The sequence below is a fragment of the Phoca vitulina genome, unplaced genomic scaffold (genome assembly GCF_004348235.1).
Source record: "Phoca vitulina isolate PV1807 unplaced genomic scaffold, GSC_HSeal_1.0 scaffold67, whole genome shotgun sequence".
In the NCBI taxonomy this organism is placed as follows: Eukaryota; Metazoa; Chordata; class Mammalia; order Carnivora; family Phocidae; genus Phoca; species Phoca vitulina.
In genome coordinates, this window is record NW_022589770.1 from 4787850 (window position 1) to 4811795 (window position 23946).

General features: G+C 37.4%; 1 protein-coding gene across 1 annotated transcript in view; it reads right to left on the reverse strand.

The window, feature by feature from the left end:
- The window catches only part of CCDC171 (coiled-coil domain containing 171), a 317703-nt gene that overhangs the window by 117811 nt on the left and 175946 nt on the right, over nt 1-23946 (reverse strand). Inside the window, exon 21 of the mRNA XM_032392436.1 lies at nt 19328-19513. Coding sequence (XP_032248327.1) covers nt 19328-19513 — 186 coding nt within the window. The remainder of the gene's footprint in view (nt 1-19327; nt 19514-23946) is intronic.

Below are 23946 nucleotides of genomic sequence, written 5' to 3' on the forward strand. Positions count from 1 at the left end.
CATATGATACATGTCTTTCTCTGTTTGACTTATTTCGCTCAGCATAATACCCTCCAGTTCCATCCACGTCGTTGCAAATGGCAAGATCTTATTCCTTTTGATGGCTGCATAATATTCCACTGTATATATATACCACGTCTTCTTTATCCATTCATCTGTTGATGGACATCTTGGCTCTTTCCACAGTTTGGCTCTTGTGGACATGGCTGCTATAAACATCGGGGTGCACGTACCCTTTCGGGTCCCTACTTTTGTATCTTTGGGGTAAATACCCAGGAGTGCAATTGCTGGATCATATGGTAGCTCTATTTTCAACTTTTTGAGGAACCTCCATACTGTTTTCCAGAGTGGCTGCACCAGCTTGCATTCCCACCAACAGTGTAGGAGGGTTCCCCTTTCTCCGCATCCCCGCCAACATCTGTCATTTCCTGACTTGTTAATTTTAGCCATTCTGACTGGTGTGAGGTGGTATCTCATTGAGGTTTTGATTTGGATTTCCCTGATGCCGAGCGATATTGAACACTTTTTCATGTGTCTGTTGGCCGTTTGGATGTCTTCTTTGGAAAAATGTCTGTTCATGTCTTCTGCCCATTTCTTGATTGGATTCTTTGTTCTTTTGGTGTTGAGTTTGATGAGTTCTTTATAGATTTTGGATACTAGCCCTTTATCTGATATGTCATTTGCAAATATCTTCTCCCATTCTGTCAGTTGTCTTTTGGTTTTGTTGACTGTTTCCTTTGCTTTGCAAAAGCTTTTTATCTTGATGAAGTCCCAATAGTTCATTTTTGCCCTTGCTTCCCTTGCCTTTGGCGATGTTTCTAGGAAGAAGTTGCTGCGGCTGAGGTCAAAGATGTTGCTGCCTGTGTTCTCCTTTAGGATTTTGATGGACTCCTGTCTCACATTGAGGTCTTTCAACCATTTGGGAGTCTATTTTTGTGTGTGGTGTAAGGAAATGGTCCAGTTTCATTCTTCTGCATGTGGCTGTCCAATTTTCCCAACACCATTTGTTGAAGAGACTGTCTTTTTTCCATTGGACATTCTTTCCTGCTTTGTCGAAGATTAGTTGACCATAGAGTTGAGGGTCCATTTCTGGGCTCTCTATTCTGTTCCATTGATCTATGTGTCTGTTTTTGTGCCAGTACCATACTGTCTTGATGATGACAGCTTTGTAGTAGAGCTGGAAGTCTGGAATTGTGGTGCCGCCAGCTTTGCTTTTCTTTTTCAACGTTCCTCTGGCTATGCGGGGTCTTTTCTGGTTCCATACAAATTTTAGGATTATTTGTTCCATTTCTTTGAAGAAAGTGGATGGTATTTTGATGGGGATTGCATTGAATGTGTAGATTGCTCTAGGTAGGATTGACATCTTCACAATATTTGTTCTTCCAATCCATGAGCATGGAACGTTTTTCCATTTCTTTGTGTCTTCCTCAATTTCTTTCATGAGTATTTTATAGTTTTCTGAGTACAGATCCTTTGCCTCTTTGGTTAGATTTATTCCTAGGTATCTTATGGTTTTGGGTGCAATTGTAAATGGGATCGACTCCTTAATTTCTCTTTCTTCTGACTTGTTGTTGGTGTATAGGAATGCCACTGACTTCTGTGCATTGATTTTATATCCTGCCACTTTACTGAATTCCTGTATGAGTTCTAGCAGTTTTGGGGTGGAGTCTTTGGGATTTTCCACATAAAGTATCATATCATCTGCAAAGAGTGAGAGTTTGACTTCTTCTTTGCCAATTTGGATGCCTCTGATTTCTTTTTGTTGTCTGATTGCTGTGGCTAGGACTTCCAATACTATGTTGAATAGCAGTGGTGATAGTGGACATCCCTGCCGCATTCCTGACCTTAGGGGGAAAGCTCTCAGTTTTTCCCCATTGAGAATGATATTCGCTGTAGGTTTTTCATAGATGGCTTTTATGATATTGAGGTATGTACCCTCTATCCCTATACTCTGAAGAGTTTTGATCAAGAAAGGATGCTGTACTTTGTCAAATGCTTTTTCTGCATCTATTGAGAGGATCATATGATTCTTGTTCTTTCTTTTGTTAATGTATTGTATCACGTTGATTGATTTGCGGATGTTGAACCAACCTTGCAGCCCAGGGATAAATCCGACTTGGTCGTGGTGAATGATCCTTTTAATGTACTGTTGGATCCTATTGGCTAGTATTTTGGTGAGAATTTTTGCATCCATGTTCATCAGGGATATTGGTCTGTAATTCTCCTTTTTGATGGGGTCTTTGTCTGGTTTTGGGATCAAGGTAATGCTGGCCTCATAAAATGAGTTTGGAAGTTTTCCTTCCATTTCTATTTTTTGGAACAGTTTCAGAAGGATAGGTATTAATTCTTCTTGAAATGTTTGGTAGAATTCCCCTGGGAAGCCATCTGGCCCTGGGCTTTTGTGTTTTGGGAGATTTTTGATGACTGCTTCAATTTCCTTAGTGGTTATAGGTCTGTTCAGGTTTTCTATTTCTTCCTGGTTCAGTTTTGGTAGTTGATACATCTCTAGGAATGCATCCATTACTTCCAGGTTATCTAATTTGCTGGCATAGAGTTGCTCATAATATGTTCTTATAATTGTTTGTATTTCTTTGGTGTTGGTTGTGATATCTCCTCTTTCATTCATGATTTTGTTGATTTGGGTCCTTTCTCTTTTCTTTTTGATAAGTCTGGCCAGGGGTTTATCAATCTTGTTAATTCTTTCAAAGAACCAGCTCCTAGTTTTGTTGATCTGTTCTACTGTTCTTTTGGTTTCTATTTCATTGATTTCTGCTCTGATCTTGATTATTTCTCTTCTCCTGCTGGGTTTAGGCTTTATTTGCTGTTCTTTCTCCAGCTCCTTTAGGTGTAGGGTTAGGTTGTGTCCTTGAGACCTTTCTTGTTTCTTGAGAAAGGCTTGTATTGCTATATACTTTCCTCTTAGGACTGCCTTTGCTGTATCCCAAAGATTTTGAATAGTTGTGTTTTCATTTTCATTGGTTTCCATGAATTTTTTTAATTCTTCTTTAATTTCCTGGTTGACCCATGCATTCTTCAGTAGGATGCTCTTTAGCCTCCATGTATTTGAGTTCTTTCCGACTTTCCTCTTGTGATTGAGTTCTAGTTTCAAAGCATTGTGGTCTGAAAATAGGCAGGGGATGATCCCAATCTTCTGGTACCGGTTGAGACCTGATTTATGACCTAGGATGTGATCTATTCTGGAGAATGTTCCATGGGCACTAGAGAAGAATGTGTATTCCGTTGCTTTGGGATGGAATGTTCTGAATATGTCTGTGAAGTCCATTTGGTCCAGTGTGTCATTTAAAGTCTTTATTTCCTTGTTGATCTTTTGCTTAGACGATCTGTCCATTTCAGTGAGGGGGGTGTTAAAGTCCCCCACTATTATTGTATTGTTGTCGATGTGTTTCTTTGCTTTTGTTATTAATTGCCTTATATAATTGGCTGCTCCCATGTTAGGGGCATAGATATTTACAATTGTTAGATCTTCTTGTTGGATAGACCCTTTAAGTAGGATATAGTGTCCTTCCTCATCTCTTATTACAGTCTTTGGTTTAAAATGTAATTTGTCTGATATAAGGATTGCCACCCCAACTTTCTTTTGGTGTCCATTAGCATGGTAAATGGTTTTCCACCCCCTCACTTTCAATCTCGGGGTGTCTTTGGGTCTAAAATGAGTCTCTTGCAGAGAGCATATCGATGGGTCTTGTTTTTTAATCCAATCTGATAGCCTGTGTCTTTTGATTGGGGCATTTAGCCCATTTACATTCAGGGTAACTATTGAAAGATAGGAATTCAGTGCCATTGTATTGCCTGTAAAGTGACCGTTACTGTATATTGTTTGTGTTCCTTTCTGGTCTATGTTGCTTTTAGGCTCTCTCTTTGCTTAGAGGACCCCTTTCAAGATTTCTTGTAGGGCTGGTTTCATGTTTGCAAATTCCTTTAGTTTTTGTTTGTCCTGGAAGCTTTTTATCTCTCCTTCAATTTTCAATGACAGCCTAGCTGGATATAGTATTCTTGGCTGCATATTTTTCTCATTTAGTGCTCTGAATATGTCCTGCCAGTCCTTTCTGGCCTGCCAGGTCTCTGTGGATAAGTCTGTTGCCAATCTAATGTTTCTACCATTGTAGGTTACATATCTCTTCTCCCGAGCTGCTTTCAGGATTTTCTCTTTGTCTCTGAGACTCGTAAGTTTTACTATTAGATGTCGGGGTGTTGACCTATTTTTATTGATTTTGAGAGGGGTTCTCTGTGCTTCCTGGATTTTGATGCCTCTTTCCTTCCCCAAATTAGGGAAGTTCTCTGCTATAATTTGCTCCATTATACCTTCTGCCCCTCTCTCTCTTTCTTCTTCTTCTGGGATCCCAATTATTCTAATGTTGTTTCGTCTTATGGTATCGTTTATCTCTCGAATTCTGCCCTCGTGATCCAGTAGTTGTTTATCTCTCTTTTCCTCAGCTTCTTTATTTTCCATCATTTGGTCTTCTATCTCACTGATTCTTTCTTCTGCCTCATTTATCCTAGCAGTTAGCGCCCCCATATTTGATTGCACCTCATTGATAGCCTTTTTGATTTCTACTTGGTTAGATTTTAGTTCTTTTACTTCTCCAGAAAGGGTTTCTCTAATAACTTCCATGCTTTTTTCAAGCCCAGCTAGTATCTTTAAAGTGATGATTCTGAACTCTAGATCTGACATCGTACTAATGTCCGTATTGAGTAGGTCCCTGGCAGTCGGTACTACCTCTTGTTCTTTTTGTTGAGGTGATTTTTTCCGTCTTGTCATTTTGTGCAGAGGAGAATAGATTAATGAGAGAACAAAATGCTAGCAGGGTAACAATGTCCCCAGCAAATATACTCTAAACAAATCAGAAAAGACCTGAAGCAGTGGGAAAAGAAAGGGAAAGAGAGAAAAAAGAAAAGGAAAGAAAAAAAGAAAAAAGAAAAAGATAAAGATAAAAACAAACAAAAGCAGAACAAAACAAAACAAAACAAAAACAGAATGTGATCAAATATGATCAGGATGGATTATAGATCAGTGCCACACACTAGATTTTGGGTGTATTTTGGTCTGTTAAAAGAAAGTCCCTCCCAAAATTTTAAAGAAAGAAAAACTTATATATGTACAAAAATAAGGGTTGATATGATGAAGGGATGGAATATGACTGTAAAGATGGAAATTATAAAAAATTTTAAAAAAGGATTTGATGTTGTTTGAAAAAAGAAAGAAGAGGATTAAAAAAAAAAAGAAAGAAAAAAGGGAGAGAATGTGATCAGGCAGGGGAGTAGAAAAAAACCATACACTAGAGATTTAGAGTATATTTTGATCTGTTAGAAGAAACTATCTCAAGATTTTAAAGAGAGAACAACTTATATATATATGCCAAAAATATGGGTAACTACTATGAAGGGATAGAATATGACTTTAAAAATGAAAAATAAAAAAATTTTTTTTTAAAAAAGGGATTGATAAGATGTTGGTTGAAAAAGGGAAAAAGAAAAATTCAAAAAAAAGAAAAAAAGACAGTTAAAAAAAATAATTAACTTTGAAAGACTAAAGAATCATGGTAAAAAAGCCATGAATTCTATGTGCAGTATTCCCCTAGCGCTGGAGTTCTGCCGTTCTCATTGATCGGTAAACTTGATCTTGGCTGGCTGTTCTCGCGGATCTTCTGGGGGAGGGGCCTGTTGCCGTGGTTCCCAAATGTCTTTGCCGGAGGCAAAATTGCCCCGCCCTTGCCGGTCCGGGCTAAGTAATCTGCTCGGGTTTGCTCTCCGGAGCTTTTGTTCCCTGCAAGCTTTCCGTACAGCTTTGGAGGCGGAGAGTGAAAATGGCAGCCTCCCAGTCTCCGCCCCGGCGGAGCCGAGAACTCGGGGTCCCGCTCCTCAGTGCGCCCCCAGAGAAAAGCAGTCAGTCACTCCCGTCTCCCCGGTCTCCGGCCACACTCCGCGCTCACCCGGCCTGTGACCGCGCCTTTCTATCCGGCACCCGACCCCGGGTGGAGTCTCCAAACCCAGCAGATCCCCGCGGTGCGCTCCCGCACCTCTCCTCCCGGGGGAAGAAGGTGAGTCTCCCCGGATCTGCCGCTTGTTGGGTCCCTGCTGGAGGAGCAGTGGCCCGACTGTGCCGCGGATCACGGTTTATAGCAACCCCGAGCTGAGAGCCCGCGCCTGGGCTCCGTCTCTGCAGCCGGCTTCCCTGCTCCAATACCTGGGAGCTCTGCCGCACTCAGGCACCCCCGGGCTTTCTGTGACCCCGAGGGTCCTGAGACCACACTGTCCCGCGAGGGTTCCACCCCCCACTTCGCCACCAGAGTGACGTCCCTCAGCGGAGCAGACTTCTAAAAGTTCCGATTTTGTGCTCCGCGGCTCTATCACTTGCCAGAAGCGGCCGACGGAGTCCCCTCCCCCGCCGTCTATCCTCCTGAATATCGCCTCGGATTCACTTCTCCGCACGTCCTACCTTCCAGAAAGTGGTCGCTTTTCTGTTCAGAGAGTTGTTGCTATTCTTTTCTTCGATCTCCTGTTGAGTTTGTAGGTGTTCAGAATGGTTTGATCCCTATCCAGCTGAATTCCTGAGAGGAGACGAAATCCAGGTCTCCTACTCCTCCGCCATCTTGCTCCGCCCCCATAAAATAGGTTTTTAACAGTGTACATTCCAACATACATCCATATACTCAGATATACGTACATCTATAGTGTGTGTACTCACATATACAATTAATATATCAGTAGAAATAATTATATATAAAATTCTTATATATAAATTGCATTATATATTGTATATAAACATATAAATGAAATCTATGTAATTTATTTATATAGGGTATATAATTATATGCATATGTATATACATAAAACTGTGTGTATATATTATATCTGTATATATACATATGAATATGATTAAAACCAAAGTCAATGTTATTTTTTAATAAAATGGAAATTTTGGTAATAAACTGTACAATTCCTTTTTGTAAAGTTCAAAAGAGATTTTTCTCTACCGTGTAGCCTAATTCAGAATATGATTAAGTGGCTTGATAGGGGAAAATCAGATTCATTGCTATTGAATTTTCTTTAAGCAGGCAATATATAATAGATAATAGAAATATGCATACTTTCAAGTCTAGAAGCAATAATATCTTCTAAAACTGACCCTAGGAATGACTTTGTTTAAAGGCAATTTTTTATTCTGTCATGAAAATATTCTTAAAATACACCAAAAAATATATATGGCATTCATCAACTTTTCTTTTAAAAAAAGGTGTGAAGCGGGGCACCTGGGTGGCTCAGTCAGTTAAGCGTCTGCCTTCAGCTCAGGTGACGATCTCAGGGTCCTGGGATCAAGCCCCTCGACCAGCTCCCTGCTCGGTGGGGACTCTGCTTCTCCCTCTCCCTCTGCCTCCTCCCCCCGCTCATGCTCTGTCTCTCTCTCTTTCAAATAAATAAATAAAATCTTTAAAAATAAAAAGGTGTGAAGCATTTTATTTTTCTTAAATATAAAAATATGAAATTTTCCTCCTGTGATAAATTAATATTAAAATATTTCAACAATAACACTCTTTAAAGTATTAAGGATCTAAAGAAAAACCTTTTAAGCAATATTAACAAACACATCTGGCTTTTATATAAAGCAGCCTCACGTCATATATATTGTCAAGTTTTTTCCAATTATTTTTGTTTCTTCATCTACACAGTGTAAGGAATAATACTTATCTCTTAAGATGTCACAACTGTAAAATAAAATATTATGAAGTACCTTACCAATGTGTCTAACTAAAGTATATACTCAGAAGTGTTTGTTCTCCCTCTTTTCTAAAACTACACTACAGGGGCGCCTGGGTGGCTCCGTCAGCTGGGGGTCTGACTCCTGGTTTCTGCTCAGGTCATGACCTCAGGGGTGTGGGATGGAGCCCTGTGTCGGCCCATGCTGTGTGGAGCCTGCTTAAGATCTTCTCTCTCCCTCTTGTTCTGTCCCTCCCCCTCCAAAAAAATAAATAAATAAAAAATAAAACTACACTACAAATAACAAATTAACTTTACATAAAATTATTTGAACAAAAAAACACCTATGTAGGGGAAATTCATGTTCATTTTATGCTCAGTGCAAAACCAAAAACAAACAGGTTTACTTATCTGCCACACTGGCAAATGTTCTTGGCTTTGATTTGTGTTTTAACAGCAATACCTAATGATACCTAATGCTGGTGAGAATGGGGTCAAGCATGTGCTCTTTTTTTTTTTTAAAGATTTATTTATTTATTTGAGGGAGGGGAGGGGCACAGGGAGTAGGAGAGAGAGAATCTCAAGCAGACTCCACACTGAGCTCAGAGCCCAACGCAGCATTTGATCTCACAACCCTGAAATCATGACCTCAGCCAAAATGAAGAGTCCCACGCTCAACCAGTTGAGCCACCCAGCACCCCAAGCAGGTGCTCTTATATACCTTTTCAGATATATACACCAGATGTAAATACAGATCTGAAAAAATATTCATAGGCTTACACACACATACACACACACACCAACTTGAAATATCTATATCTTTGACCCAATAAATCCTGCTTCTTGAGCTCTATCCTGAGAATATAAGCAGCTATGTAGTTGAAGACTTAATTATAAGGTGCTCATCTTAATTTTAATAGTGAAAAATGGACACGCTCTGGATATCCAACAACAAGAAAATAGTTAAATATATTTAAGATGGAATAGTATATGGCTTATTAAGATAAGCTTCTTAAATAATTTTAACATTGATATTTATTGTCAATCCCATTCACCCGGTCGCTGAGAATCATCTTTGACTCATCTCTTTCACACTTCACATCTAACCCACCAGAAATTCTGCACATTTTACCATCAAAATGCAAATATATCCAGAATCTCATCATTCTTTACACTGAGCACCCTGTTCCAAGCCACCATTACCTCTGGTCTAGATCATACTGTTAACCTGTAACTGATGACTGTTTCTACTTTTGCATACCTACGGTCTAAATTCTAATAGATGCCAGAATGGTGTGAATGTAAATGTAAAAATAATGCCACTCTGCCTAAAAAACAGGATGCAAAACTATATATAGCATACTTGCAGTTTTATTTGCCAAATATAAATAATAGTTACATTATGTGTGATAAGGGGTTTGCATACACTTTTTTTTTTTTTTTTAGATTTTATTTCTTTATTTGACAGAGAGAGACACAGCGAGAGAGGGAACACAAGCAGGGGGAGTGGGAGAGGGAGAAGCAGGCTTTCCACCAAGCAGGAGCCCGATGCGGGGCTCGATCCCAGGACCCTGGGATCATGACCTGAGCCGAAGGCAGACGCTTAACGACTGAGCCACCCAGGCGCCCCACACTTGTTTTTTCTATGTTTTTAAAGTTTTTCTTACTTTGATCATGTTTAATCAGAAAAACAAACTAGGTAATGTTTGTAAAAAACTTTATACAAAATTGAACTGTATGATTCAAAATACTTTCAGTAAATTTCAGTAATATTTAAAATATGATCTAACCAAAGGTTAGTACACAATTAAGAAACATGGCATCTCTAATTCCAAATTGCCACTTCTCCATTTAAACATGGAGAAGGCATTTTAAAATTATATATGAGAGCATACATTTTTGAAAAAAGTAAATTATGTCATAATAATTTTAAACAGAAAAGGAGTTTTATTTTATTTTATTATATATTTTTATGTTGTTCAGATTAACAAAATAGGAATAAGAACTTTTTATGGATCTTCTGGATTCTAGCTTGAATCTTCTCTGCTAAATTAATATTTTTAAAAAATGTTCTGAGAGCTATTGTTAATTCTTTTTTCTCTGACCTTGAAATATAATTGACTACCCTATAGGTCTCAATGGTATAAGTCATTAGGAAGATAAAAAATATATGGGATTAAAGTAAAAAATGATAAGACTTTTAAATTAAGTAATGACGTTAATAATCCTACTTTATGAAAGTGGGTTATGTGATAGATGTTAATTATTATTATAATCAGGGTTTATCAACTAAAAAATGTTTAAATTTTTAAGGTAAATGAATTTGAGGGCTCTTTTGTTTAAAAGTTTAACAGAGAAAATATGGCTATTTATTCAAAATTATGTAAATAAGTAACTTCATTGCAATCAGTCACCTTCTGTACCCCCAGAGTATGTCAAATAGTTTTATGAATAGTATAAAACTTAGTACATTTTTAATGAAAAGAAGGTAAATATTCATAAAATGTGACCCTTTGCCACAACTGTTACAACTCCAAAATATCCCTGCAAATTATTCCATTTGAATTTTAAAAAACATACTCTTTCTTCTTGCTTCTTTCTCATCCATAATCTAAGGGTACTTAAGTTTGAGAATGGAAAATAATAAAGCACAGAGTTAATTTTCTATTAAAATTGAGACATAAACAAGAAAAAACCAGAGTAGCTGCAAGAAGGTGAGGAATGATCCAGGGAGCTGGGAAGAGGCGTCTTTGAGACCCTGTGAGTCTGCTGCCACTTGATGGAGTGTAGACAAGATAGAAGTAGGCAGGTGACATAAACGATGACAAGAATCCAGGGCCCCTAGGTGGTACAGTCGGTTGAGCGACCGACTCCTGGTTTCAGCTCAGGTCGTGATCTCAGGGTCAGGCTCCGAGCTCAGCGAGGAGTCTGCTAAAGTTTCTCTCTCCCTCTCCCTCTACCCCACCCGGTGCTCACTCGGGCTCTCAATCTCTCTAAAAGAAATAAATAAATCTTTTTAAAAAATGATGATGGAAAAGGGCACTTGAATAAGAGCTGGATCCAAATTAGACAAAGGAACTATTTGGGAGACTTGCTGTGAATAAATCCTTATTTTTTCCTAAGCCATTTTCTCTCAACCAATGTCTGCAGAATCCCAAAACTGTGACAATTCAGAGAATTTAAGATTTTATAATAGTTTCAGAAGCTCTCATCCATTGTCATATCAAAAATCTCACTAAGCATTAAGATAAAAGTATTCTTTTTTAAATTCAATATATTCTCCACAAAGCCAAGTACTGTACTCTCCACACAGCAATGGCTCAAAGATGTATATTAATTAGATGAACAGAATTTATTTTTTAAGAAAGATAAATCAGGAGATGATTTTTTAACTTAACAGAAAGATTATTGGCTTTATTAAATGATCTTATAAACATAAAAATATGTTTAAATTTTCTATAAATAATAAATAATCTATTTCCGATATAATTGAAAGTTATCAGAATTTAATAGATACCTAACTTTTCTCAGGAAAAAAATGAGGGACAACTATAGCTATACCTTTATTCTAATCCTAATGATTTGGTCATTCGTAATGTCAAACTTACCAGGGAGAGAGCAAAAGTAAAAAAAATAAAATATCTCTTCATATTAGCAATGTCATTTCAGGATAGTTATTCAGTTTCTCCTTACTCTAATCTATAATATTTTTTTAAAATGCCACAGATCTAATGCCATCAGCAGATGAATAACTAAATAAACCATGATATTTACAGTATGGAATGCTGTGCATTGATTAAAATGGGGGGATAGATAGTTCATTTAAGATTTGTTGTTTAAGGCTCAGAGAGTGTAAGGCTATTTTAGTCCAGACTTGTGGTTTCTTAGGCAACACAACTGCCTCAAGAAGTTGGCAGGGTTTTTTTTGTTTTTTTTTTTAATTTTTTTATTGTTATGTTAATCCCCATACATTACATCATTAGTTTTAGATATAGTGTTCCATGATTCATTGTTTGTGCATAACACCCAGTGCTCCATGCAGAACGTGCCCTCCTCAATACCCATCACCAGGCTAACCCATCCTCCCACCCTCCTCCCCTCTAGAACCCTCAGTTTGTTTTTCAGAGTCCATCGTCTCTCATGGTTCTTCTCCCCCTCCGATTTCCCCCCCTTCATTCTTCCCCTCCTGCTACATTCTTCTTCTTCTTTTTTTCTTTCTTAACATATATTGCATTATTTGTTTCAGAGGTACAGATCTGAGATTCAACAGTCTTGCACAATTCACAGCGCTTACCAGAACACATACCCTCCCCAGTGTCCATCACCCAGTCACCCCATCCCTCCCACCGCACCCCCCACTCCAGCAACCCTCAGTTTGTTTCCTGAGACTAAGAATTCCTCATATCAGTGAGGTCATATGATACATGTCTTTCTCTGTTTGACTTATTTCGCTCAGCATAATACCCTCCAGTTCCATCCACGTCGTTGCAAATGACAAGATCTCATTCCTTTTGATGGCTGCATAATATTCCATTGTATATATATACCACATCTTCTTTATCCATTCATCTGTTGATGGACATCTTGGCTCTTTCCACAGTTTGGCTCTTGTGGACATTGCTGCTATAAACATCGGGGTGCACGTACCCTTTCGGGTCCCTACTTTTGTATCTTTGGGGTAAATACCCAGGAGTGCAATTGCTGGATCATATGGTAGCTCTATTTTCAACTTTTTGAGGAACCTCCATACTGTTTTCCAGAGTGGCTGCACCAGCTTGCATTCCCACCAACAGTGTAGGAGGGTTCCCCTTTCTCCGCATCCCCGCCAACATCTGTCATTTCCTGACTTGTTAATTTTAGCCATTCTGACTGGTGTGAGGTGGTATCTCATTGAGGTTTTGATTTGGATTTCCCTGATAAGAAGTTGGCAGGTTTTTAATCTGTTCGCTTTCAGTCAGTGCCATTTACCAATAAATACTCCAAGATTCTTTCTTGGAGGTACCCTCCCTCCTGGTTTGCCTGTTTCCATATACCCAAAAGTGCATGCAGGCACTGACCTTAGTGGTGGTGACCTTGCGGCCAGCTAGATAACAGGTTAGAATAAGAGAACTATACCTCTAATCTGTTCTAAGCCAGTGCCTCATACTGTAGCTTTTTTTTTCAAGCTTTACTTGAAACTTCCCTATGAAACTCCACAAGAGTGGGCGCCTGGGCGGCTCAGTCGGTTAAGCGTCTGCCTTCAGTTCAAATCATGATCCCAGGGTCCTGGGATCGAGTTGCGCATCGGGCTCTCCACTCAGCGGGGAGTCTGCTTCTCCCTGTACCCCTCCCCCCTGCTCATGATCTCTCTCTCACTCTCTCTCTCAAATAAATAAAATCTTTAAAAAAAAAAAACTGCTTCAAAGGTTCAGTAGCACTAGAGATATTATAGACCAACAATGTAAAATATCTGAGGTACGGAATGGGAAAGTGGGGAAAAAATAATAAAAATCTTTGACTTGTTCCACTTTTTTCCATGATATTTTCCATATCCATTTGTCTATAGCTCCCAATCCTAGAGAGGTATGCTAGATCTATACAGTTCCTGCCTTCAAAGCATGTTCCCTTCACTGACTTGAGATCTTAGAGAATTTTATAACTATTAAACTAGTTCCATTAATTCAAGATCAGCAACAGAAAGACCATCTTTCCTACGCCCACAGATTTTAAGATTTTCTCTTTTTCTCTGCTATTCTATAGTTTCATTACTATGTTTCTAGGTGCTTATTCATTTTTTTTTTCATCTTGCTCACAGTTCAGTGAGTTCCTTTAATTTGAGAAGTTACAAGTATTTCTTTAAATCTATAAAACTTCTTAGTCATTCTTGCTCAAAATATTGCTTTTCCCTGATTCTACTTCTAAAAGTTTATTAAATATTTTTCAGTCAATTTTATTCTACTTTCATTCTTTTATTAAATATATCTCATTCTCAGGATGCCTGGGTGGCTCAGTCGGTTAAGCATCTGCCTTTGGCTCAGGTCATGATCCCAGGGTCCCGGGATCGAGTCCCACATCGGGCTCCTTGCTCAGCATGGAGCCTGATTCTCCCTCTGCTTGCCACTCCCCCTGCTTGTTCTCTCTCTTTCTCTCTGACAAATAAATAAATAAAATCTTTTATATATATATGTATATACATATATATATAATTCTCTTTTTCTTTGGTATTAACTTCCTATTCTCCACCACTTTGTCTCTGCAGAGCATTCTGGGTGATTTCCTCACTATCTTCCAATTCACTAACATCTTTTTAATGTCTACCCAATGTTCAAACCATTCACTGCATTTTTAATTTCAGTGGCATCTTTATTTCATGTCTTATAATTTCTATTCTACCTTATTTCTTCTAACATTTAAAAACCCTTATTTTAAAGTATGTTTTAAAGTACCTTTGGACCTTAAAAGTCTCAGAGAGGGAGCATTTGCTTTCTCTGCCTATTTTCAAGCTGAGACACCAGTCCTCTCTTGCCTTCAGACTTGGACTCAGACCGGAACTAACATGATTGGCTGTCCTGCTTCTCAGGCCATACGGAAGGTCATTTCTCAGCAGAGCAGCCCTTGAACTTGAAGGTAGCGTAAACCAAGGCCTTACTCTTATGTGTGGCGCAAGCCTGGGCTTCGTTTCTTTTGTGACTTTTTTCCTACCCAATATCCAAAGTAGATATCAAATTCCCCTGTAGCAGGTAGGCAGGAATGTCTCCACCCCACTTCCTAGAGGGGCAGCCCTTGTGGACTCCCAGCTTCACCCAGGTAGCTCTTTCCTAGTCTAATCCTAGGGAAGCCTGGATTTCCCTAACATTAGGATTACCAACTTTAGCCCCCAGCTAGGTGTGCACACCACAGTGAGCTCTTTGGACTTCACCTGACTCACCATTTGGTTCTGGATATCCTCTCTATTTCTAGTATCTAAGTATTTTGCTCACTTTGTTTTAAGCTCAGCTATATACTGCACAATTAGTTTGTGATATTTTATCTAGTTTCCACTCCATGTATTTGGGGTAAAAAGGGAAGTCCTTCCACATGAGCAAAATTTTGATACCAAGAAAATGACAAGGACAGTATGACAGAGATAAATTACAAAACAATCATGATTAAGAACATCGATTTTAAAGTCGTAAATGAAAAATTAACAAACTGAGTGCAGAAATGTATTTTTAAAAATCATCACAACTATACAGGGTTGATTTCAGGTATGCAAGGCTGGCTTAACATTAGAATACTGAATAACGTAATGTGGGGGTCAGCAACTTTAGATATGAAATAGTTTAGGCTTTCTGTGCCACATGAAGTTCCTGTCACATGTTCTTCTTTGGGCTGTTTCTTTGCTTGTTTTTTATGATCCTTTTAAACATTAAAAACCATTTTTCATTCATAGGCCATACAAACCCAGGCTGTGGGCCATAGTTTGCCAATCCCTGATATAATGCAACATGCCAACAGAATAAGAGAGAAGAATCATATAATTATCTCCATAGATACATAAAAATGTATCTGATCATATCCAACATTCATTCATGATTTTTTATTTTTGCATAATCTAGGAAGAAAACTCCTTTAACCCAGTAAGGATTTATCAACTAAAAACTTGTAGCAAACTTCCTTCTTAATGGAGAAATGTAAAAAAGATTCTCTTCAAGGTTAGGAGAAAGTTAAGGATGCTTGCTACCTCTACTTCTACTCAGCATTGAATCCCAGCCAGTGCAGCAAGGAAGGGAAAAAAAAAAAAAAGATTAAGGTTTGGAAATAAATAAAAATAAACTGTCACTATAGAACAAATAATGTAATGTTCTGTGCAGAAAACCCTAGAAAGTACAGATCAAGTATCACTCAAACTGACAAGAGAGTTTAGCAATGTGGCTGAATATAAGATTAACATACCTGTCCATGTGCCAGTTTCTTTGCTGAATTTCGTCTGGTGGGGGGCTCCTGAAAGAACTAAATTAGGCAGGCTTTCTTTTAGAGAAAATTTTACATTAGCTTCTGCCCAGACACTACTGACCTGAGATTATCACATTCAGGTTATCAGGCAGTTCCTTAGTGTGGGAGACTGAGGCTCAAGGCCTGCCCTACTGGTGGAGCCCAGAGCTTTGTCTCCTACTTCTAACACTGGCTTTGATACTTGCCTGCAGGGTAAGCCCCACATCTTTTCACAGTGCTAACTCTGATTCCACTTACTGGGGTTTGTTGGTGTTTGAATACTTTTGTCCTTGGAGATCCCTTTACTCTTTGATGCTCTACTGTAATACAGGAAGTATTAGTCAAAATCTAACTGTAACATAAAGGAAGGCCTTTCTGAACATCACATCCAAAGTATGATTTATAAAAAACTATTACATATAGAAATATGACTAAAAACAAAACCCCAAAATGTTAATTGGTTGTTTTCAGATGATAAGTTATAAGTAACTTGTTTTCTCTTCTGTATTTTCCATATCTTGTACCCATGATCTTATTTTGTTTTTAAAAAGAAGAAGACCCTTTATTTTTTTTAAAGATTTTATTTATTTATTAAAAAGAAGACAAGCAGGGGGAACGGCAGGCAGAGGGAGAAGTAGACTCTCCACTGAGCAAGGAGCCCGATGCGGAACTCGATCCCAGGACCCTGGGATCAGGACCTGAGCCGAAGGCAGAGGCTTAACTGACTGAGCCACCCAGGCGTCCCAAGACACTTTATTTTTTAAAAGAAGTTATGCACAGGACAAATAAAAAACTATTTATTTAAGTATCACTGAAAAACACAAAAGAATATTTATCAAGTATATACTTGTTTTTCAACCAGTATCTTAATTAATTCTCATAAAAACTCTGTAACGTAAGTATCATTAGCCCTAATTTTGCAGAAGATGAAACTGAGGCTGAGAAAGGTTAAGTTGTTTGCCCAAGTGACAGAATGGGGATTTGAATTTGGAAATACTTGTCCCAAGGCCAGTGTTTTTTCTGCTGAACGGTGCTGCCTCCCACAAGAGAGCATTTTCACATCACCACCTGCTAGTTCTAATTAAGAGATAGTAATTAAACAAGTCTCTACTCCTGACAACAATATTTAAGCGACTGGCATTTTAAAGAAATTAATATGAACAGCTTTTCATCTGCTGGAAGGTACTACACCTAAACACAAACTCCAAGCTATTACAGAAAGAAAAGACTCCAATAGGACACAGTTATATGCTTTGTCAAAGCCTAGTTAATTGCATTATCTATTAATGGGACATGAAGCATAAAAATGTTGAGCAATATATTTCTAAAAATGTTCGACTGTCTAGTAATCCAAGAAATACAAATCAGAGAGACAAGGCCACATTGATCAAATTGGCAAAATTTTTTAAGTAGTAACAGCCAGGTTAGGTAAAAAGTGAAACTGCCATACATTTTAGGAGAGACGTTAACTGATAAAAATTTGCTGTAGGCCAATTTATAATATTTACACTTTAAAACTCATGTGGCCTTTCAGCTAGTAATTCCTCATCTAGGAAGTTATGCTAAGAAAATAATCACAGATATGTATATAAAGATTTAGCCACAGGGTTGCGCATCTTAGAATTACATGGAAGGAAGGAAGGAAGGAAGGAAACAAGCTGAAATGAAACTAAACCTACAATAAGAAACAAGTTAATAAACTATGCATATTCAAAATAATTCCATCAGCCATTAAAAATGATGACACTGCTCTCTTTATTAGCATGGAAAGAAATTGTTGACATGATGTTTTTAAAAAGTAAATTAAAAATTATATATAACAGTATGATTGTATTTTTATTAACTTATATTTGGTTATATTTCTATTATTTACAAAATGTAAGGTCTGAAATAATATACCACAAAATTTTGACTGTGGATATATCTGATGATATGATTTGGGATTCTTTTAATTTTTCTTTTTCTTCATCTATATTTTCTTATTTTTACATAATGAATATTTATTACTTGTGTTAAAAAAGGAGAAAAAACATTGATATCACAGAATCGTATCAGTTAGTAAGAATGTCTACAACTATTATTAATACATATTAAGTAATATGTTATAAAATAGTTTGTATGTTTTCATTTATGTAAGAAAACCTATATGTATTAAGTTGAACCATATAAAATTGCTGGCATTTGTCTGATTTTGACTTATAAAAACAGCAATTTCAAATGCTTCGACTTAATACACATAATAGGAAAAATATACTCCAAAATATTAATAGTATCCTAGGAGTCCTAGGAGGTTTTTTTTTCTTTAAGGTCATCTGTATTTCCTTCTTTAAATTCATCTGTATTTTCTTCTTTTAAATTTCACTAGTTTCTAATTTTTTCTACAATACTAAATCCCAGTTTCTATATTTATAGGCCAAAAGACCCCAAGCAAGTCAACTGAACTCTCTCAGTTTCATCAAAAAACCATGGGGGGAGGGGCGGGCGCCTGGGTGGCTCAGTCGGTTAAGCATCTGCCTTTGGCTCAGGTCATGATCCCAGGGTCCTGGGATCGAGCCCCACGTCAGGCTCCCTGCTCAGTGGGGAGCCTGCTTCTCCCTCTCCCTCTGCCACTCCCCCTGCTTGTGCTCTCTCTCTCTGTCAAATAAATAAATAAAATCTTTTTTAAAAAAAATCAGAATACACCAAACACAAAAATGAATTCAAAATGGATTCAAGACCTAAAAGTGAGACTTGAAACCATACAAATCCTAGAGGAGAACACAGGCAGTAACCTCTTTAGTATTAGCCATCGCAACTTCTTTCTAGATACGTCTCCTGAGGCAAGGGAAACAAAAGCAAAAATAAACTATCTGGACTTCAGGATAAAATGCTTCTGCACAGCAAAGGAAACAACAAAACTACAAGGCAACCTACAGAAGAAGGTATTTGCAAATGACATATCCAATAAAGGGTTAATATCCAAAATAGATAAAGAATTTATAAAACTCAACACCCAAAAAATGAATGATCCAATTAAGAAGTGGACAGAAGACATGAATACACATTTTTCCAAAGAAGACATACAGTATAATTCTATTAAACTTTATAGTCAACATTTTCCAAATATACCATAGTCCTAAATCCATTAATGAAATTTTCTAAATGGCAACTATTTTATTGTAACTTCTCTTTTCCCTTCTAAGTAGCTTTGCCACAAATATATGACAGGGAGAACAACTCTTTTTAACCAAACCTTCCTCCTCCCCAGGCACACACTTATATAAGAATCAGACAGACCCAGACCCAGAACTTTACACAATCCAAAAGATACGTAGAGTTTCAATGTCCAGGGGGCATAAAACAAGTAAAAGAAAAGAACTAAAGAGAAGAAGAAACAAGGAAGGTAAATGAAAAAAAAACTTGAAATAATAGTAATTACTGGAAATACCCCTACTTTGTTTTCAACTATCCAAGTAAAACCTACTTTGACATTTTTGATACATGTGAATGCACGCTTGGAATTGAGGTCCCAGAACCAAGTTCATTCCATCCTTATAAACTTTTACAGGATAAAATTTCAGATCTTGGGGTCTATTCCCTAGCCAGGAGATATAAATGATTCCCTCAAAGATCCACACCTAAAGGAAATAAACCACTACCGCAAGAGACACTCTCCTACCTTAACAGCTTCTCCTAGAGTTTGGTTTTTGTCAGCTTCTTCACTGGAATGCAGTTCAAGTCTATAATTCAACTCCTGCAATTGCTGTGCCTGCTCGTTCAGTAGCATCTGAGCCTGTTGTTCCCGAAGTAATGCATTATTCAGTTCCTCACATGCACTTTCAAACTTCTCGTGGGTGATCAGTTTCTGAAAAAAGGATTAAAAAATTCAGTTATAAGCTAGCTGCATTGTTATATCACTTAATCTTCAGAACTAGATATGCTATCATAGAGTATAACACACACATTTCTAAGTGTCTGATACATGACAAAGTACAACTTGCTTTTCTTAATCTCATAAATCAAGACAAAAATACATCATTCTGGTTTTTAAAGTAGAACAGCTATATTCCTGAAGTGATCATTTTTAGTCAAATAAAATCTTAGGAAACTTATTTCAAGTTCAAATAAATCCATATTGCTCAGATTACATTTTCATACATGAGCATTTTTTATAAAGAACAAGATTGCAGGAACTAAAGCCTTTAACGAGTTTCGATGCTTTTAAGTGATTACCCGAAAGTCTGTGTTTGGCATGCGTTACTATTCACGCCTCCCTGGTCAAACATCCCCTCCTTCAAGAATCCTTACCAGACCATCCCTTCCCAACTCCTTCGACTACTCACACTACCATACCATATTCCTTTGTCTTCTTTATAGTCATTATCTAAATTCACTTCGTGTAATTATTCACTTTTTTACTGCCTGTCTGCACCCTGCCACCAACCATATATCTAAGGATGGGAGCTCCACTGGGCAGATCTCATTCCACTTGCCCACCCAACACACAGAAGAGTACCTGGTACTCAGTAGCGCTCAGCAGGTATTTGTTGAATGAAAGAATATTCCTATATAAACATCTACAAATAAAAGTGTGCACCAGAGTATACGGCAGAGTTTTTACCATATCATGACTGCTTTAGAGAATGGAGCACTACATCTGTCTAGACAGTTCTAGCCAGGGGCCATCCCTTAAAAGGTGGGGAATCCAGGGCAGGACACACATGTATTATCTCCTGTTCAAAACAATTAAGCAAATGAAAATAAATTAGCAAACAACAAGAGACATCTTGATCTTGAAGTACAAAGAATGGGAACGTTTCACAAAAGGGAAGTAACCTGAGAAATATATATGGAAAACTAAAAAGCACTCTACAAGTCACTTAACCATGCTGTATATATTAAATACATATGTCTATTTAAGACTGGTAACTTTCCCATTGTTGAAAAGATTTTGAGGTGAATATAATTAACCACAAATATAAAGCAAATTGATTTAAAATTTTTTTTAATTTAGGGTGGGGGGAGGGGAAGAGTAGACTAAAAATCCTATTGATTCGAGGCATCTGGAATACATAAACTAGTGCAGTTGAATGTGGACTTTATCTCTGAGTTTTCTGCCACATGAGACAAATGTGCTTAGTTGTAGTTTCCTCGTGGGCCAACAACAGCAAACACGCATCTCATGCAGATAAAAATTTTTTTACTAGAACTAAGTTTGAGGATAAGTTTATTACATGGGTCTTTCTGTATCATAATATAGTTTTAACTCAGTTTTACTTTGGCGCCAGGTACCTTGCCTGCTGCCTCCCAGAAGCAACGGTCTTGTGCTATTATTTTACTTTTCAAAGGTGTAATATAATGCATTCCTCAACACTGATTAAATTTTAAAGTATGGCATAAACAACAGCAACACTCCAGCATAAAAATAGATGGGGAAGGATTTACCCAAGTTGACACAAGGTAAAGGGAATGATCACAAGCTCACAGGAAAGTTGCCTCGTTTCCTGAGAGTCATCTAGGATAGGTGTATCTGATGTAGCACTGATACTTTTACAGTGTTTAGATTTGGAGGAACACTTATCTTGTACTCCCTCCTAACAGCTGCCTTACTCTCCACATTGTCCCATTACAACTAAACCCTCCACTTCGAGAACATCAACTTTAACGGCCTCCTCTGGACACTCCCATTCATTTCAACCTCTTACCATCCCTCTATTCCCTGACACCACAGCACTCCTTTCGGTCTTATGAACAGATACTTTTGTACTTCTTCTACCCTTTGTTTGTTATGTTGTTTTCAAGTATCACTCCTCGCCATCAGACCATCTGTCACTTGACCTCTATAAATCAAGATCCCCATCATTTCCCAGGACTTCTTTCCACTCCTCCAAAATTTCTCCTTCACCTTAAACTTAGCTAATTTTAGCCTCTCTCTTGTCCATCTATCCCTCCCAGAGACTGACTCAATGCTGTTCACTCTTCAGAAAGTAAACAGAATCAAACAAGTATAGCAAAAGAGAATAAGAAAGAGATGGAAAAGCAGCTGTAAGGACCAATAAAGAAAAAAAAAAAATCATGGGAGATGGCTGTTATAGAACAGCGGTCAGTAGATGAACACAGTGCTCAGAAGCAATAAAAATACTGAATAGCGGGATGCCTGGGTGGCTCAGCCAGTTAAGCATCTGCCTTCAGCTCAGGTCATGATCCCAAGACCATGGGATCGAGTCCCACATAGGGCTCCTGGTTCAGCAGGGAGCCTGCTTCTCCCTCTGCCTGCCACTCCCCCTGCTTGTGCTCTTTCTCTCTCTCTGACAAATAAATAAAATCTTAAAAAAAAAAAATACCAAATAGCTTTCGCAGGCAGAATATTTCCCTTTATGTTACAATTTTAGACCAACTATAAAGAAGCTATTTTATTTTCCTCCTATGTGCTTTGCCTGAAATCAGTGAAAGATGATGATTGCAAGCACACTCCATTTTTTTAGAGGAAAGTAGCATCATTTTTCCATCTGTTCTGTTTTTAATAAAACAATCCTTTATTAACACAGCTAGATACAGACATTAACCACTGTACTGAAGTGGTTAAAAGCATGAGTTTTGGAACCAGACTAGTCAGGTCCAAATCTTGTCAGTTCTACTTACTAACTAACTTTGTGACTCTGGGCAAAGTTATTTAGCTGCTCTGTGTCCCATGTTCCTCTTCTGTAAAATAAAGATAATAATAATTTTGAACAATTACTGATATGAGAGGACTAAATAAATCAATTCCTTGAAGTGTTTAGGGTCGGTGCCTGATACATGGTCAATATGGTCATTAAATATTAGAAATCATCACTTTATAACGTTACGTCTTACAATTGTATGTCAAAGTATAAAAAGTACATATCTCATTCCTTCAATTATTACTTCAATTAATCCCATTTTTACTTCTACACATTAGTGAAAGTAATTCACACTAAACATTTCCTGGAACATATTCTTAGCTTTTGCTGCAAGCCAGTTATTCAACCAAAGTTCTTACAAGAGGATTCTGTCACCTTCCAGCAACTTTTCTTCAAACTCTAACCTTCTGTCTGGATTCTAGAAACTGAGTCCTGACTACTTCCAAACTAATCAAAGATAAGATGTTAACTTGTTTTCCTAATAGTTATGGACTAGGAAATCCTACTGTAGGAATACCTAGAATTCCTCATACATATTCCAGAAAGCAACATATCTAATCTTTCAATTTTCAGGAAAGTCACTATTATCTACACCTTAAAAAAAAGTTGGCTATATTCTAAATCTCAAATTATATCAAGAGCTGTGTCTTTCCACTTTGGCAGACCACCTCAACATCCCAGATTTAGTTCGTATACACAATTAAGAGCAAATCAAAAGGAGGCAGAGACACACTCCAAAGGAACTGGCTTTTAAAAGTATAAACAGCTCTTTATGATTTAAGATTAATGGCAAAAGAAAATTGGAAAAAAATGAAACATCTATTAACAGGAAAATAGTCAAATAAATTCTGATATATCCATATGATAGAACAGTATTCATTTATCTAAGATGGAATTAATAATAAGTGACACAAGAAAATGCTTCTAGTACTATAAGTAAATATTAATATTTGTATTTTTTTTTGCAAACTGTATATGCAAAATCATTCTAAACTACAACTGTGCATAAGAGCATGCATCTGCACGTGTACACACACAAAAATGTAGGGAACAAAACTCATCCATAATTCAATATTAATTGGTTATGGGTGGTAAGATTAGAGTGATTTAAATTTCTTCTTTACACTTTTCTGTATTTTTATTTACGACTATCATGTATTACTTTTATAATAAAAAAAATTTGAGGCAGCTCTATAATTTTACCTTCTCTGAACAAAAAACTAAGAAAATGAGGGAAAAACTCGTGTCTTTAGACATTCACTGATAAGAGAACTATTACTTATCCCCAATCAGAAGAGTAATTCACGATTACTTGACCTGACTAATTTATAAGAACTTTTGGCCCTTTCAAGGCATAGCTACTTGAAATAATAATTAACATTAGCAATTTACATTATCATAGGATTAGTAACTAAACTGCTATCTGCCACTCTCTTTCCACAAATGTTAAAATTACAGATTCCAAATTAGCCATTTAAACTGAAGTTGAACTTGCAAAACTTCGGTTTCCCAAAGAAGGGGGTACTAAAAGTAGCTTGTTGCTAGATTTAGGAAACAAATTTTGCATTTAAATTTATATTAGTTGTTGTTTATGCTGAGCGAAATAAGTCAAACAGAGAAAGACATGTATCATATG